At 46.7% G+C, this 18,300-nt stretch overlaps 1 protein-coding gene and 1 long non-coding RNA gene across 3 annotated transcripts in view; one reads left to right on the top strand and one right to left on the bottom strand.

Moving 5' to 3' along the window:
- Positions 1-18,300, bottom strand: part of VOPP1 (VOPP1 WW domain binding protein) — a 133,640-nt gene that overhangs the window by 17,964 nt on the left and 97,376 nt on the right. Inside the window, exons 3-4 of one of the 2 annotated variants that reach the window (XM_060157489.1) lie at positions 12,300-12,377; positions 6,874-7,010 (exon numbers count right to left, since the gene is read on the bottom strand). In XM_060157489.1, the coding sequence (XP_060013472.1) occupies positions 6,874-7,010; positions 12,300-12,377 (215 nt within the window). Of the gene's footprint in view, positions 1-6,873; positions 7,011-7,367; positions 8,480-12,299; positions 12,378-18,300 lie in introns of those variants that run through there. The other variant, XM_060157490.1, reaches the window with a different exon arrangement.
- On the top strand, positions 5,644-7,693 carry LOC132524901 (uncharacterized). The gene is made up of 3 exons (XR_009542084.1): positions 5,644-5,867; positions 6,793-7,027; positions 7,543-7,693. It is a non-coding gene; the product is annotated as an uncharacterized LOC132524901 (long non-coding RNA).

Genomic DNA, 18,300 nt, shown 5'->3' with positions numbered 1-18,300 from the left:
TGCCCAACTGTAGGGTAGTGTAAGTTTTCTGAGCATATTTAAGATAACTAGACTAAGCTATGATGTTCAATAGGTTAAGTGTATTAAATGCATTTTCAACTTATTATATTTTCAATTTAAGATGGTTTTCCGGGGGAATTCCCTGGTGGTGCAGTGGTTAAGAATCTGCCTGCCAATGCAGGGGACATGGGTTCGAGCCCTGGTCCAGGAAGATCCCACATGTTGCAGAGCAACTAAGCCTGTGCGCCACAACTACAGAGCCTGCGAGTCACAACTACTGAGCCCACGCACCACAACTACTAACACCCGAGCGCCTAGAGCCCCTGCTCCGCAACAAGAGAAGCCATCACAGTGAGAAGCCTGCACACCACAAAAAAAGTAGCCCCCGCTCATTGCAACTAGGGAAAGCCCACGCACAGCAACAAAGACCCAATGCGGCCAATGATATAAATAAATAAATAAATAAATAAAACAAAAACAGTAAGATGGGTTTCCAGGACCCTATCACAAGCTGAGGAAGATCTGTGTTTGGATCACGTGTTTATCCATTCTGCCAATCTCTGTCTTTTGACTGGAGAGTTTAATCCATTTACATTTGAAGTATTTACCAATAAGGAGGGATTTACTTCTGCCATTGTGCTATTTGTTTTCTATATGCTTTATAGCTCTTTTGGCCCTCATTTTCTGTATTATTGACTTATGTTTTTAGTGGCTTTTTTGAAGTGCAATGTTTTATGTTTAGTGTAGCTTTTGAAAGCAATGTTTAATTCCTTTCTCATTTCTTTTTGTATATTCTATAGCTGTTTCTTTGTGGTTAACATCCTACTGTTAGACACTGTTCAGTCATCCATCAGTTCCAGGACCCCCTGAAGACATGAACATCTGTGGATGCTCAAAGTCCTTTATAGAAAATTATATAGTATTTGCATATAACCTACGCACCTTCTCCTGTTTACTTTAAGTCATCTCTAGATTACTTATAATACCTAACACCATGCAACTGCTATGTAAATAGTTGCCAGCATGTGTCAAATTCAAGTTTTGCATTTTGGAACGTTCTGAAATTGTTAAAAAATATTTTTCATCGACAGTTGGTTGAATCCATGTATGCAGAACCCATGGATACAGAGGGCTCACTGTAATTTGAATTTATACCAGCTTAACATCAATAACATACAAAAACTGCTCATTTTCCGTTCTGTCCCCACCCTTTTCAGTGGTTGCTGTCACAAAATCACATCTTCATATGTTGTGTGCTCTCCAAAACATAAACTAATAATTCTTTTAAATGTATTAGTCTCTTAAATTATGTAGAAAAGAAGATTTGGAGTTACAATCAACATTATAGTAATACTAGCTTTTGTCCTAATAACTATTTTTTTCTTTAAACATAATAGTCTATTAATTCATGTAGAAAACAAAAAGTAAAGTACAAACCACTGCTACAATAATAATATAATATAATATAATAAAGAATAATATAATAATAAAGTTATTCTCTTTATAACTGCCCAGGTATTTACCTTTATTGAGATCTTCATTTCTCCATACAGCTTCGAATAACTGTCTAGTGCCCTTTCATTTCACTTGCAGGTCTCCCTTGAGCATTTCTTGAAGGGCAAGGTCTAGTGGTCATGAACTCCCTTGCTTTGATTTATCTGGGAAAGTCTTAAGTCCTCCCTCAATTTTGAAGGACACTTTTGCCAGATATAGGATTCTTGGTTGACAATTTTTATTCTTTTGTTTGAATGTATTGTCCCACAGCCTTCTGGCCTCCATAATTTTTGATGAGAAATCTGCTCATAATCATATCAAGGATCCCTTGTTTGTGATGACTTGCTTCTTCCTGCTACTTTCAAGATTTTCTCTTTGTGCTTGGCTTTTGAAAGGTGATTATGTGTCTTGGTGTGGGTCTCTGAGTTCCTCTTACTTGGAGTGGTTGTTTATATTCATGTCTTCCATCAAATTTTGGAAGTTTTTGGCCATTATTTCTTTAAATAATGCTCCTTTTATCTCTTTTCTCCTTCTGAGACTCCCACCCCACGATGCCTATGCTGATCTGCTTGATGAAGTCCCACAGGTCTGAGGCTCTGTTCACTTTTCTTCAATCTTGTTTCTTTCTGTTCCTCAGACTACATAATTTCCATTGTCTTATCTTCAAGTTTGCTGATCCTTTCTTCTGTCTACTCAAATCTGCCTTTGAATCATGTAGTGAATTTTTCATTTTGGTTATTGTACTTTTCGGCTCCAGAATTTTTTGTTCATATCTTTTTAGGGTTTCTGTCTCTTTACTGATATTTCTATTTTGTTGACACATTTTTTTGTTTTTGTTTTGATTCTCTCCACATCTTACTTTTTTTCTCTGAGTATCTTTAATACAGTTGCTTCAAAAGATTTGTCTAAGGCTTCCCTGGTGGTGCAGTGGTTGGGAGTCTGCCTGCCGATGCGGGGGACACGGGTTCATGCCCCGGTCCAGGAAGATCCCACATGCCGCGGAGCGGCTGGGCCCGTGAGCCACAGCTGCTGGGCCTGCGCGTCTGGAGCCTGTGCTCCGCAACAAGAGAGGCCGCGATAGTGAGAGGCCTGCACGCCGCGATGAGGAGTGGCCCCTGCTCGCCGCAAATGGAGAGGGCCCATGCGCAGAAACGGGGACCCAACGCAGCCAAAAATAAATTAATTAAAAAAAAAAAAGATTTGTCTAGCAGATGTGCTGTAGGTCTTTTTCAGGGACAGTCTGTTGATTTGATTTTTTTTTCCTTTGGATGAACCATATTTTCCTGTTTCTTTCTATGCTTTTTTGATCACTGGACATTTGAATCGAATAATGTGATAACCCTGGAAATCAGATTCTCTCCCTTCCCCAGTGTTTGCTGTTTTTTGATTTTGTTTTTGCTTATTGTTTTGGGTTTTTGTTGCTGTTATTGTAGGCTGACTCTGTGCAGAGAAAAAGCCGGAGGTGTAAACTTAAGGTCTTCTCAAGTCTTTTCTGAGCCTTTCACTGGGGATGTGCAGTCACTTACTAATTTTTCCTGTATACACAGTTGTTTTGAATGTTCTAGTATTTAATGCCTGGCTCCCAAGAGGGGAAAAAGTGAAAAATAAAGGGGTATGGGGAAGGGCACCAGACATTTAAATCCCCTGGAGCTCACTTCAGCTGGAAGGGGAGGTGCAACAACAGTGGCTGCCCCCTCTTTCCTCAGAAGCAGTAAACAGCAATCAGAGCACAGATCCCCAATATCTGGAGGACAGGGTCCTTTCTGCCCCCTGTCTCCTGCAGGCTGCCCCAGAATCCTGTGCACAGCTGCCTGCCATGTGGCCTAGGGTGAGGGATAGTTAGCTGCTACTGTGTCCAGAGCGGATACTGACCAAAATTAGCTGCAATTTACCCTCCAAGCTTTCCCCTGGAAGTTGCAAGCCTTCAACAGATTTCAGAGTTCCAAAGTATTTACATCAGATAGATTCTGCCAGGACAGTTTTTGTCTAGGTGAGGGGAAAGAATCCTGGTGCTTCTGACTCCAACTTCTTCCCAGAATTTGCTGCCAATCATTGCTTTTTGATATAACTTGCAGTGTTAACAGCTTGCTCTCTTAGGAAGATCGATGCTTGGACATGGTAGTTTACTTCTTTGACACATTGTTTAATTCAGTTTCCCAAGATTTTTGTATTTATGATCATTAAACATGATCCAATATAATTTTATTTTGGTTACACTAGTTTTACAAGTTACACTAGCTTTACAAAACAAATTAGGTAATTTCCATAACTTTCTATACTTGTAGTAATTCGTAAGCATTGACATGAACTGTTTCTTAAAAGTTTCAAAGATACCATATGAACTTGGAGCCATTCTGAGAGCTAACTCTTTGAAAACATCCTCAAACTCTTGCTTGCTTTGTGGACCACTGAAATTTTCAATATTCTAATGAATCTTTGGTAATGTACACTTTCCTATCTTACCAAAATTTCCCATTTCAGGAGTACTTCTTTGTAATTTTTAATCTCCTCTGGATATGTAATGTTTCAATTTATGATTTTACTTTTTCTTTATCCAGCTTTACTAATTAGATTTATCAGGGATGGGATTGGCAATGTCATTTACTTTATTTAAAATTTACTTTATTGAAGTACAGTTGATTTACAACGTTGTGTTAATTTCTGCTGTACAGCAAAGTGACATATATATATATATTTTTTATATTCTTTTCCATTATGGTTTATTACAGGATATTGAATATAATTCCCTGTGCTATACAGCAGGATCTTGTTGTTTATCCATTCTATACATAATAGTTTGCATCTGGAAATCCCAAACGCCCACTCCATCCCTCTCCCACCCCTTTCCCCCTTGGAAACCACAAGTCTGTTCTTTATGGCTGTGAGCCTGTTTCTGTTTTGTAGAGAAGTTCACTTGTGTCATATTTTAGAGTCTACATGTAAGTGATATCATATGGTATTAGTCTTTCTCTTTCTGACTTACTTCACTTAATATGATAAGTCCATCCATGTTGCTGCAAATGGCATCATTTCATTCTTTTTATGGCTGAGTAATATTCCATTGTGTATATATACCACATCTTCCTTAGCCATTTATCTGTCGATGGACATTTAGGTTGCTTCCATATCTTGGCTATTGAAAATACTGCTGCTGTGAACATAGGGGTGCATGTATCTTTTCCAATTAAAGTTTTTTCTGGATCTATATTAGCAATATCATTTACTTTTATTGCCTTTCACCAAGCACTAACTTTTAGATCTGCAAATCAATTTTTCTTTTTCCTGTAATTAATTTTTATTTTTTATTATGTACTTCTTACTGCTTTCTGTGAGTTTATTAATTTCTGAACCTCTTTCAAGGAGAGGTCAGCTAGTTCACTTTCTTATTTTAAACTTGTAACAAAGAATAAGGCTATGAATTTACCTTTAAATGTCAGTTCACTTACATTGCATATGTTTTTGTATTAATTTTTCATTGATACATCATTCACTGAGCCTGCGCGTCTGGAGCCTGTGCTCCGCAACGGGAGAGGCCACAACGGTGAGAGGCCCGCGTACCACAAAAAAAAAAAAAGAAAGAAAGAAAAGAGGGCGCTGTGTGCAGGCAGCTCAGCTCCCGGGCCCCAGCCCAGGCCTGACGCTGTGGGCCAAGCACACGCGACATCTTGCATCTGTGGTCACACAGGCCACTAAAAATCCATGTCATGAAGACAGGAGGAAAAGGAAATTCATTAGTCTTTTACCCATTTCTCTGATCTACTGTCTGCTTCTTGAAAAAAAAAAAAAATCAAAGGACTGACAACTCAGACTAAGCCAGATAAAATCTAGGTTTGGCCTCCCATTTTAACTGAAAATTTTCACTTTGCCCTATGCTGGAGCATAGATTTGAAGCTGTTCAAATCTTTCCAAATATGAAAGAATAAAAATCCACTTATGCATGAAAAGTGGTACTAACCCTGAGAGAAAGTTTAAGCTACAGCAACCTCAGAACTGTTGTGGAAAACACATACTCAGATTTTTAGCAACGTTTTAAAAAATAATAAAAGAAAACCCGGCGGAGTGTTTGGTGGAATAAAACTATAAAACACAGACCAGCAAATGCCCATCTCTGCATCTCTGTGTCTAAAGGGCAGATGAGAGAGAGCTCTTCCCACGCTCAATCCCCCAACTTCTTTCTTTTCTCTTTGAGGTGTGACTGACATACAAAAAGGTGAACATATGTAACGTCTACAACTTGATGAGTTTCGACATACATATACACCGTGAAGCCGTCACCACAGTATATGCCATAAACCTGTCCATCACCTCCAAGCATTTCCTGCTGCCCTCTGAATTTGTGATGACACAACATAAGACCTCCACTCAGCAAAGGCGTGAGTATACGACACAGCGTTACTAACTATAGGTCCCACGCTGTACAGCAGATCTTAGGACTTATCTTACAGAACCGGAACTCTGTAAACACTGGAACAGAACTCTAGATGTCCGACTGTCTCCCTGTGGCGTGTGATGAATAGAGGGAACCCGCCCACACTCTGGAGGTGGGAAGCCTGACGGGGCAGGTGGCACGCAGGGAGCCACGCAGCCACTGGCCCACCACATGGGCCCAAAGACAGGAGCTCGAGGAGCAGTGCCTCCCCAGCCCTGCAGAGTCCCTGGCGCCCCCTGCCCACAAAGGGAAGGGAATCATCTCACATGTAATTTCAAAACAAGGAACGGGCTCGTGTCCCGAGGAAAACTTGAATTCACCCACCACAGTATGTCTGAGGTTTAGGTAGTTAAAGCAGCGTTTTATAAGAATTAGGAAACCACGAATTCTTTTTGACCCTGGGGCACCACTCTGGGTAATGTTCCCTAAATAGGCCAAATGTAACTTGTGCAGACATGTCTATAGCAGCACAACTAATAAGTACTCACAATACTCATAAACGCACAGCAAACGCTTATTGAATGAACGAATGAAAAGCAAAACAAAAGAAAACAAATGATCAGCAAGGACAGACTATCTAAGCAAATCACCATTTAGTAACACGATTAATATTTAGTCCAGAAGCATTAAGAATATCATGGACAGTACAGTTTCTACATAAAAATTTACACATGAAATAATTTTTAGGAAAAAAGAGCAAATAATGTGCTGCATAAACATGCATAAAAGATGCACCAATAATTAGGTAAGAATAAGAGGTGACAGACATACAACACAGCAGACATTGCACTTACTATCAGCACAAATGCACAGTAAGGTTGATCATCAGAACTTAAATGAATAAACATGGCCTGAATTTTTTCTTCCAGCATATTCCGTGGCAGAGAACATGCTTACAGAGAACATGTAAACTGAAAGGAGGAGAGACAAGGACAGAGGGCTTGGCTGACCTGGAGTGGGGTTCGGGGGCTGCCTGGTGTAGGACACGTTGAACGCCGGCTCCTCGATCAGCGGCGGGGGGTACATGCGCCTCCGGATGAAGAAGCCGGCTCCACAGCAGAAGAGCACGCCCATCATCAGGAGGAACCTGGGCGAGAGCACAGGGTGAGGCCCCAGGCAGAGGCCCGGGCAGACGGCAGGGCTCCCTGGCTGGTCCTCCCCGACCACCTTCCCCCGGGACGGGCCCGGTGGAGCACACCAGGGAGACAGCTGGCTTGCAGAGCTCTGGGTGCCCCTGGATGGAGGCCACTCGTGCTGAGAAGCTCTCGAAGTGAGCTTTCTGCTTCAAAAGCTCCAAATGGCTGTTGGCTTCAAAGCGCTGGTGCAATTACCTTCCTGACCTCAACTCGATATTTTAGTCAAAACGGGAGATGCCTTTTCAATCCAGTTTGAACACTACTGCTGGTCTTCACTGTCTATTTCCCCCATTTTTCTTTACTGTCAAAGCAAGAAGAGTAAGCACGTGATCCTTTCTAGCAGTTTTCTCTCCGTTATTATATGAACATCCATAAAAAAAATTTTTTTAAGTGCCCTTCCTAGAGCACTTCTTAATTATAGAGAAACTATAGGAATAGAGAAAACACTCACAATCAATAAACAGGCTGTTTTTAAATCTCTAGGTTCTAAGTATGGCTGAACCTTCTACCATGACCCTACAGTCTAATGGACACAGAGCGGACGGCTAAGGATCGGACCTTTGTCCAAATCATCTAAGAATTCTCAGATGTATCACTGGCATTCAATAAATAATGAATGACTCTTCCCACCTCACATTTGCACTACACCTGTTTTTCTAGAAACAGGGGGAGTCATTCTGAGAAGGGCCGAGTTGTCTGTTCCACACAGACATAACTGAGAAACTTGCCCATTTCTAAACTGATATGACGATGGGACTCACAGAACCTTCCAGAACCTCACTCAACACGCACGCACACTCTTGTGAAGGATGCACACACAGCAGAGCTGGCCATGTCATGGTCTAAGGGCACCTGTCCACACACAAATGAAATTTAAGAAAAGAGGAGACAATAAAGCCTTCAAGAATAATTAACATAATGTTAAGGGTTAAATTAAGTCCATTAGTCAGTCAGTAAGCGTTTACCGGACAACCCTGGAGCACTGAACACGAACAAAGATCAGGGGCACCAGACAGGAAATGATTCAGGATAAGGACTGAAATTGTGGCTTCCTGATCTCTCGTCTAATTCATTATTCATTCAACAAAAATTCTGTTAAGCACCTGCCATGCTCCCAGCACCAGTCTGTGCATTCCAGGGCGTAAGACAGGTGGGGTCTCCCCCTCACTGAACTTGAGTTCTCATAGAGGAGGGGGACAGTAAACAACAAATTAACAAAAGCGTTTATTACAGCTCTGATAGTGCTAAGAAAAGCAAGGATACAGCATAGGTTCGGGGTGGGAGTGGCGGGTAAAACATACGTAACACACAATTGTGTTCATCGTTTCAAGGGTACAGTTCAATGCAACAAGAGGGTTAACAAGGGCATCTGTCAGAGTGAGGAAGCTTCTTTTCCTTCAGAGTGACATCTGAGCTGAGTCTGAATGATGGAAAGAAAGAGACAAATTGAAGGGAAGGGAAGGAGCTTTCTTTCTGGGTGGAAAGAACAGCACAGGTGCTCCCACAGGAAAAGCTGGGTGGGTGAGAGACCCGGAGAGGACAGCTGTGAGCTGCAGATGGGGAGGGGGTCAGAGGGGCACAGTCTTGGGGAGCTAGAGGAATCCAAGGTGTGCAAAACAAGGCCCTCTCCGAAGTCAGATGCTGGAAGCCCAAGGGGACAGCTTCATCTGGACGCCATGATAATCTTACGTTCAACCCTGGGTCCAACTCTAAACACCTGGGCAGAAAGGTGAAGCACAGGGAGGCTAAATGCACGTGAGGGTTTCCCTTCTCAGTAACACTGCTGCTCACTCCCCAGGGACCAGGCTCTCTGGATTAGAAATGCAGAAGCCATACGAGATCTCGGTCTCTTCCATGAGACAAGCCAAAATGTCGGTTACACCGTCAAATGGAATACGTATTTCTTCCTAGACACATAAAAGTGATACACCCCTCACACCGTGGGCTGCTGGCGAGCACACAGGTGCAAGCTAATAAGAACAAAGTCACATGGCAGGAGACCAGCTCCCGGCTTAGGGGGCAATCATCAGACTCATTCCGTATTGAAGCAGCAGTGTGAGAGAAACTAACAAGGGTGCAGGGGAATGAGTTTCTGGTAGCAGTGAGAGGAAGCAGGGTGGCAGTGAGGGAAGGCAGCTCTTGGAAGTGCTGTGAGTTACAGGATGATTGTTTCCTAGACATTCTCTTCTGCTGCTGAGCGGGTCTGGGGAGCTTCCCTGGGATCAAGAGAGGAAGTATGTACCTTTTCTGTCATCAAAAGTAATCCGGTTTCTTCAATTCAATTTGTTTTTTCAGTCCCTTCCTGCCTCCCCGCCGCATGCACTTGGAACAGCAGTTCTCAGCTCCCAATGCAGGCCCCAGGCAGCAGCAGAGCCCCTGCAGATCCAGGGCCGACCTGCCCCAGCCCCCAGCCCCCAGCCCCGCGGCAGCCCTGGCAGCAGGGCTGCACTCACCTGCCAGGCTGCACTCTGTTGCAGTGCGCTTTCCAACTCTACACCTTTTCTAATCCTGGGGATTTCATTAGACTATCCTGGTTAAAGATTACCTAAGATTTTAGAGCTGGCAGGGACTTCTGAAAGCATCCTCCTCCAAAACCTCTTGTGTTATGGTAAGGAGCCCAAATTCCTCCAGAGTCAAGTGGGACCAGCTTGGAGAGCTGCCCTCCTTCCGCGCGATGCCCAGCTCCATCCTGCCAACCTCCTGCCCGCCCTGCAAACCTGCCCCCACACCAGCTCCCCATCACCCCCTCACCAGGGGCATGCCTACGTCCCTGCCCGTGCAATGTGCTGGGCCCTTCGCAGGGAAGGCCCTCCCTGAGTGCAGTGTGCTGGGCCCTTCGCAGGGAAGGCCCTCCCTGAGTGCAGTGTGCTGGGCCCTTCGCAGGGAAGGCCCTCCCTGAGTGCAGTGTGCTGGGCCCTTCGCAGGGAAGGCCCTCCCTGAGTGCAGTGTGCTGGGCCCTTCGCAGGGAAGGCCCTCCCTGAGTGCAGTGTGCTGGGCCCTTCGCAGGGAAGGCCCTCCCTGAGTGCAGTGTGCTGGGCCCTTCGCAGGGAAGGCCCTCCCTGAGTGCAGTGTGCTGGGCCCTTCGCAGGGAAGGCCCTCCCTGAGTGCAGTGTGCTGGGCCCTTCGCAGGGAAGGCCCTCTCTGAGTGCAGTGTGCTGGGCCCTGAGCAGGGAAGGCCCCTCTCTGAGTGCAGTGTGCTGGGCCCTTTGCAGGGAAGGCCCCTCTCTGAGGCCCGGTCAGAAGCTATGCAGCTCTCCCCAACGTCTGTGGCATCGGAGGCTGCACGCTTCGTTTCCAGAACACTGGTTTAAAACTCTCCATGTGTCTAGACATCTGTCTGTTTCAGGAGCCCGGCTGCCGTGGGGCCTTCCCCACACCAGACACATAACTGAGAGAAGGAACCCATGGAGCGGAAACCCTGTGTCCTCTGACTTCAGCTGGGGCACCTCAGGCTTGCATCTCAAGGTGCTCTCTGGCTGTATCCCCAGTTTAGAAGCTGCTATCTGGTATCAGAATCTCAACTCAAAGAACTCAACCGAACCTTCTGGTATCTGGCACCCCGACCTTGGAGACCTGCCCTCCTTCCACGGCTCTCATGAGATGCCTCTGTGTAGGGACCCACTGGCTCGCCGAGGTGCCCTGACCCTGACAAGTGACGCCGGCCGACAGCTCAGAAGCACCGGCTACCAGCTCAGGAAACGAACGCTTCCAGGGAAGGTCGACAGAAGCTGCTCTAGCAGCCAGGCCCTCAGAGCTCTCCTGGACTTTCCATTTTTCCTTCTTTCTAATCACGTGATGTATAAACTTTGACACGTTTTCTCATTTTTTAGGAGCATTTCCACAATCTCATCATCATTCGCCTGGTGTTTCAGGCCAACCTGAAGCACAGCTGATCCCTTTCGGGACCCTCGACCACAAGGCCCCGGGGAGGCAAGTTCTGAGGGGGCGCGTGTGTAAAGCCAGGCAAAGCTCTGAAATGCCCCCTCCCCCGGCCCTCCTCACCCCAGCTTTGGTACCAGTCCCTTCCACCTTGATAGGTACACAGAGGTGTTAACATGTGGAAAATCTCAGGGTAAAAAAGTTCTCCTTCTACTATAGAGTTTGAGGCACTAGCAGCTAGGAGGTGGGGAGAAGCCAACACCAGCGTGGCACTGTTCAGGGCCCGACGTGACAGGTGAGTCCAGCCCCCAAATGGCCAAAACCCCATCAAGGAGGTGGTGATGGTGAGAACGAAAAGAGGGTCTCCTATTAAAGAAAACGTGGCAGGTGGAGTACCCACTTCCTGCTGAGTTCCCTAATCAAACATTAGGAACAGCCGTCAGGAGGCAAAGGCAAAAATCTCACCAGAAATCCAAGTGTCTGCCGCCACATGCTCAGGAAAGGCCTTAAAGTCTTTAGACATCAGGAATGTCAGAATCTGAAACCCATGAAGAAGCTTAAACCTTAAAGCTGGGTCCTAATCCCTCACGGGGTTTGCCTCGAAGGCTGTACCTCTGCAGTGGTGCAGAGGAGAGCGCGGCAGGCACAGGAAATGCCCTTTTGGTTTCAGGCAAATCCTTTCCCACACATACTCTGCCATCTCTGTCATCTGAAGCCTACCTCTTATCTACAGAGTCAGATGAATCTTCAGACGAACCTCCAAACAGGCGTCCTCTGAGGGTGGCCACTCACGGGAGGTTCCTCTCCTTAGCGGGAACTCTGCATCCTATCCTTTTAGGACTCTGTCAGCTTTACTCCCTCATTCTCTCCCAAGGTCCAATCTTACAGACTCCAGACAGCTCTTCCAACTTCCCCCAGTAGAGCTGGAAGATGGGCAAGGATGCGGGCTGTCTGGAAAGTCAGGACTCAGCTGACACAATGCAAATACGGAAGATTTCCAGGCAGTGGAAACTTTATAACGAGATGGGCTGATGCTCTGATTAACACAACTGGCCTCAGCTCCCTTTCAGAACTCGGTGGAGGAGCCGCTGAAGGACCAGCTTCTGTACAGTGCAGCTTCCAAAAGAGTAAGTCTGCTTTCCGAGCCACAAGTCTGTGGAAATGGGGACGAGCTTTCTCCAAACTCCGTGAGCAGAAGTGCTTGACGTGAAGCCAGCCCCAACGTACCTGCTTTCTTGAGGCCACCCAGAGACCACGTCCTCAGGGGGAGGTGACGTCACCTTGGCTGTGACAAACTGACCGGGCAGAGCCCTGGGGGAGGGCAGGGGGAGCAGCTGAGACCAGGAAGAGTCGTGACCTACCAAAAATACCAGAGCCTCTGGATGGAGAGGGCCCGCACACAGCACCTGGGGCCACAGCAGTCCTCGTAGGGGCGGCATCTGCGGGAGAGAGGACACAGGCCGTCAGCACCCTGCGGAAGAAGGGCCAGACCAGTCGGGAGGTCCAGGCACACTTCGGTGCAAAGGACAGAACTGCCACCACTGCATTTTAGGAAACTAGCGGAGCTGTGGTAGTCCAAACGGGTGGCCCAAACGGAAGGCGCTGAGAGGGACAGTGTCATGCAAAGCACCTGTCTGCTACATATCCTGTGGGCAGAATCACAGTGGTTTCCTTCCGGGGAGGCCCTGTAACTGGATGACCAAACACCTGCATGAAACCAGAGGGGAGCGTCAGAGCGCTGTAGACCCTGCTCAGCGCTGACCCCCGTCGGAAGATGGGAATCTGTACCGACAAGGCCAGCGAGGTCAAGGGAAGAGGTTACAAAGTCAGACAAGTCAGGTGGTTTAGTCCTGGTCTTGCCACTTGCCAGCTGCAGGACTTCTAGCAAGTTATTCAACCGCTGTGAGCCTCAGTTTCCCCATAAGCAAAAGGGGTGGGTGGGCAGGAGCTCCTTACAGCGCTGTTTTAAGTCTGAAGGCCAGCATCCTCGTGTGAAGTGCTGACAAGGGCCAGGGCTGCTCACACCTGTCCTGCCCCCGCGATGCTGACGCTCCCAGCGCTCAGCACCCTCCCTCCCCCAGAAGATCCCTGAGAAAGGCCCTCGCCCTCCGAGGGCAGGTCCAGAGCAGGTCAGGGTCCAGGCTCCAAGCGGTTATTTTGGCCTCCTTCAATATTCCCACTCTTCTCCAGCCCCGCCTTCTTTATGAAAAGACAGGAGCTGTGAAAACGTCTGCACTTTGGTTTTCACAGAGACACTTTCACTAAAGCAATTTCAATCCAAGTGGCAGTGGACTGGGTGTGTGCAAGGGTGGGCAAGGCTGTTTCTCAATCATATTAAATGATCACAGAATTGTGATCTAGGTTCCTGGCAATTTTTTTCTTTTAAAAACAAAAAAGTAGTTGGGAGAAATGCACAATTTGATCCAAGACCTTGGACTCAATTTGTAGGTAATTCCAGTACAAATTGACTTGTTTTATGTAGAAAAATATGTAGAAAATAGCTCCCTATAAAACATTAGTTAAGGGTTTCCCTGGTGACACAGTGGTTGAGAGTCCGCCTGCTGATGCAGGGGACGCGGGTTCGTGCCCCAGTCTGGGAAGATCCCACATGCCGCAGAGCGGCTGGGCCCGTGAGCCATGGCCGCTGAGCCTGCGCGTCTGGAGCCTGTGCTCCGCAATGGGAGAGGCCACAACAGTGAGAGGCCCACATACCGCAAAAAAAAAAAAAAAAAAAAAAAAAAAAAAAAAAAAATGAGGAAGGAAGGAAAGGAGGGAGGGAGAGGGAGAAAGAAGGAAAGGAAAGGAAAAGAAAAAGAAAAGAGATGGAGGGCTTCTCTGGTGGCGCAGTGGTTAAGAATCTGTCTGCCAATTCAGGGGACACAGGTTCAAGCCCTGGTCCAGAAAGATCCCACATGCCGTGGAGCAACTAAGCCCACGCGCCACAACTACTGAACCTGCACTCTAGAGCCCGCGCGCCTGGAGCCTGTGCTCCGCAACAAGAGAAGCCACGCACCGCAACGAAGAGCAGCCCCCGCTTGCCACAACTAGAGAGAGCCCGTGCACAGCAACGAAGACCGAATGCAGCCGAAAATAAATAAATTAAATAAATAAAAATTTAAAAAAACTTTAAAAAAGAAAGAGCTGGATACGATACCCCTCTCCCTACAACCTGAGAATGTGACTGCTACAGCATGCCTTCCATATTTTCATTCAAATCAATTATAAAATAGTGATGATGGAGCCAATGGTCAATTCCATTAAAGACCTTCCTTCTATGATGGTATTTTACTAATCGTACTTTTATAGGTACAGCTATTACACCAGCCACAAATCTACCTAACTGGCCTGTTTGTTTAGACCAGACTTTCTATCTTATCAGCTGAAATACGGAGTGAGTTGCTATTAAATGTCTTCATGCAACTCGGGCACACTGTCAAGTCACAGATCTCCCCATCTCACGGTCCCATCGAAAAAATCAGCCCAACCTCACCGGACATTAACAGGCAAACCCAAATTAGTTCCAAATGATCACAAAAGGCCCCTTTAATAATCTCTTTTAGATGATTCTCCTGAAGCCTTCATGTAGGTTCCCTACCACCCTGCGCTGGGTGATGAGCCCACTCTTCATCTTTCGCACGTGCGCTGTTAAAATCTCACCCCAGTAGGCTGCTTGTTTCCTTAGTATACTGACATCCTGGGAATTCCCGCCTCTTCCCTCCTTAAACTAGGTCTCTGTGATCTTCGTGACATTTCGGGTTTCCCACTAATTCCCCGAAGCACTCTTCCCGTTCAGATGGATATCAATGTGTCACAGCCATCTCCTTCCCAATATTGAGTCTATCATCCTAAAATATACTACTCACCACCAATTCTACCTTCCTATAACAAGCTTTTAAAATATTATTTAATGTTTCAATATTTATTTATTTTTAGCCTTATTATGGCCTAACTTGGAGACCATCTCTCCAGCTTTTCCTTAAGGGCCCAAACCTGCCATGGGAAAGTTCTCCATTTGAACGAAGTAGTAGAACCCTCCACCTGTGGGCGTATAACAGGAAAGGAGGCAGCCCAGGAGGAACCTCTGCAGCTTCAGGTGGTCACTCTGTGACGAGCACTCTGGAAAGCAGTGGTTCTCGACCCTGGCTCACCTCCCAATTACCGGGCAGCTTTAAGACACGCCTCTGCCTGTGGGTTGGTAATCGCTCCTCAGGTGAGTCTAGGACACAGCCGGGACGGAGAACCACCCGCTTGTCGGTGTTTCCTCTCGGGGCACCCGGCAGGAACATAGCAGGGGAGGAGACGCTGTTTTGGCTTTCCTGATCGGTTTTTTTAAAAAACAGTTCTACTGATGTATAATCGATATACAAAGAACTGTACATATTTAATAGGTACAATTTGTTGAGTTTGGACACACACAAACCCGTGACACCATCATCACACAAGAGGTAATAGACATATTCTCATAAGTTTCAATATTGAATATCTGTGAGAAAAAGTCATTTCAAAAGAACTTTCGGGCTTCCCTGGTGGTGCAGTGATTAAGAATCCGCCTGCCAGTGCAGGGGACACGGGTTCGAGCCCTGTCCGGGAAGATCCCACATGCCACGGAGCAACTAAGCCCATACGCCACAACTACCGAGCCTGCACTCTAGAGCCCGTGAGCCACAACTACTGAGCCCACGTGCCACAACTACTGAAGCCCATGCGCCTAGAGCCCGTGCTCCACAACAAGAGAAGCCACTGCAATGAGAAGCCCACGCACCACAACGAAGAGTCGCCCCCGCTCACCGCAACTAGAGAAAGCCGGCGCACAGCCACGAAGACCCAACGAAGCCAAAAATAACTATATTAAATAAATAAAATTTTTTTAAAAAAAGAACTTTCATCTCTCCAATCACAGGTTTTAGACCTTATACGTGTCTGGCTGTCAAGTCAAAAACTTCACAGATCTGAGGATGAACTGACGGTTCTTTCTGTCAATCTCAGCTGACAATTCATATGTCAGAATATTTTCCTTCCAGTCTGACTTGATCTCCCTGACAGGCGGGGATGTGCCCATCTGTGGAAACAGATGGTTAGAGTTTGATGACCTTTTAACACTCCATGGCAAAGTCACACATCTATGGGCTCTAAAGAGGGGGCCACAGTGGCTCTGATGAGACCCGATCTTGAGCCTTTGGGGGTTGGGAGGACAGGTGCCCTGAGAGTCATTCCTCCAGAGACACATCTTTTACCAGAAAACATCTCAAACTGGAATAAACCAAAATTGCTTGTACTTAGGGTGGCTTATGGGGTTTACACAGGGAAATTCCACTCTACTTCTTCCACGGAGGAAGTATTGTAAGTGCTTATTATAAGCCCTAAAATTAACAGACCGAATGGGTTAGCAAGTGCTCATTTCCTTGCCATTTTAACCCTTGAAGAGCCGCTGCCTCCAAGCCCAGCTGCCCCCGGAGCTGAGCGAGCGGACGAGGAAAGATGGCCTAGACGCTTTCCCATGACTGCTGACCTTCGCTGGCTCCAGATTTTGAAACTCTGCCCTTGTGTTTCTGGGGTAGAGGTTTCTCCTCTTCCTCCTTTCAGTAAACTGCTGATCATTTAATATCAGTTCTATTCAACTGTAACCTGGAAAACAAGAAACTTATCCTTCTATAGCTTGGGTTGATTAACCCTCAGGCTAAAAAATAAACGCTGGTCAGTGAGGTAATACTGAACGTGAAAAACAGAAGTCCTCCTGTGATCTTATAGAACTGAAACCTGATACTAGGTTTCATTTCAGTGAAATAACACAAGTAAGGCAAATATAAATGGCATGATGAGTGTGGCCATGAGCTCTGGAAAGCAGACAGACTCCAGTCCCCATTAGCTCAAAAGTCTAGAAACCTGGATTCAGGCTGACACCCGGCTGACTTTCTCAGCTTGACTTTTACTTGAGTTGGTTTCACTTTCCTTACCTGCTCAGAACTCTCAAATCTACATTCTGTCCGTGGACCCTCCGGAGCTGCAGAAGCAAAGCCCCACTGCCTGGATGCTCTGCAAGAACTTCAACTCACCGGCCCCCTCTCCCCCTTCTGCGAGACCCCTCGCTGAACCCGTTCTCTGCACCCTCTCTCACTGTCTGCCAAGCAGAGACCACTCTTCAGCCCCACACTGATGCTTCTGAGATACACTGGAGCCCACCGACCGGTCTCTCAGCCCATCTTCACTGAAGGAGACCCTCCACGCTGTGCCCTTACTACACAGCAACCTCCTTAGCTCCAGCCTCCACCTCCCAGCCCAGTGCTGTGCCAGTAGCCTTCTGAGGGCCAAGCTGGTGCTGTCGCCTTGCTTCGTGCAGAAGGAAGTCTCCGTTCCTCAGGAGGACATTCAAGGCCCCTCCCCCTCCTCATTCATCTCAGCCCCTGCCGTCGGCAGGGCAGCCTACACTGCAGCCTTGTGCTGCCCCAAATACACTCTCACTAGAGCCTCTGAAACTGCTCGTCAGCTGTCAAAGATCAGCTCTGTGAGGTCTTTCTCAGCACCATCCCCTCGTCCTCCCCGCCAGGCCAGGATCCTCCCTTTGCTGGGTCTCCAGCTCTGACCACGTACAATATTTGTTCACCGTTAAAGGCATCTAGATCCGCCACCAGACCATGAGCTCAAGAGCAATCCTATCTCATTCCTCTATGTATAGCCCAGGTGCCTACCATGGTTCCCGGTATCACATGTGTTTGCCTTCAGCGGAAGTGATGTCGCAGCAGAAAGGGACTCCCTGGGATGAGACAACACGTAACTAACAAGAACCCAGAGTACAAAGCGTCCTCTGATTACGGTGTTACACCCAGTGGTGCTGAGGATGGTCGAAAGCAGCCGCTCTCACACCCTGATGGCTGATTATATCATGACAACGTTTGGGAGACTAACAGCATTTATTAAAATATGAAACAAGCATAACCTTTGCTTCAGCAATTCTATTTCTGCAAATCCATTTCACGACAAAATAAGTTCTAGTACGTGTAGGAAGATGTTTAGTGAGTACGGGGGCATATCAGAATCCTTTCTCCAAACTCCGGGGACCAGATATGTGCAGACTGAGAACTGTCTGGATTCATGAATTATAAGATATGTAACCACGTGCTACATAACATTACCAGCAGAAATCTGCACTGAAATACACAAAACATCTGTTAAAGTTCTCAAACAAGAAGGCCGTTAGCCTGAGGGGGCTCTGACAGTTGTGTTGCCTTTGGAAGCAAATTGAAACCTAAGGCAGAGTGGATTCCCATGAATGCCTCAAGTTGGGAAGGAAACCAATGACCAACCGCCAACAGGACTTTCCCAGATTAGGCAATCTCTTAAACTGTAGCCAATCAAATCACTTCC

Source organism: Lagenorhynchus albirostris, chromosome 8, assembly GCF_949774975.1.
Source record: "Lagenorhynchus albirostris chromosome 8, mLagAlb1.1, whole genome shotgun sequence".
Taxonomy (NCBI): domain Eukaryota; kingdom Metazoa; phylum Chordata; class Mammalia; order Artiodactyla; family Delphinidae; genus Lagenorhynchus; species Lagenorhynchus albirostris.
This window is presented reverse-complemented; position numbering and strand designations above follow the sequence as displayed.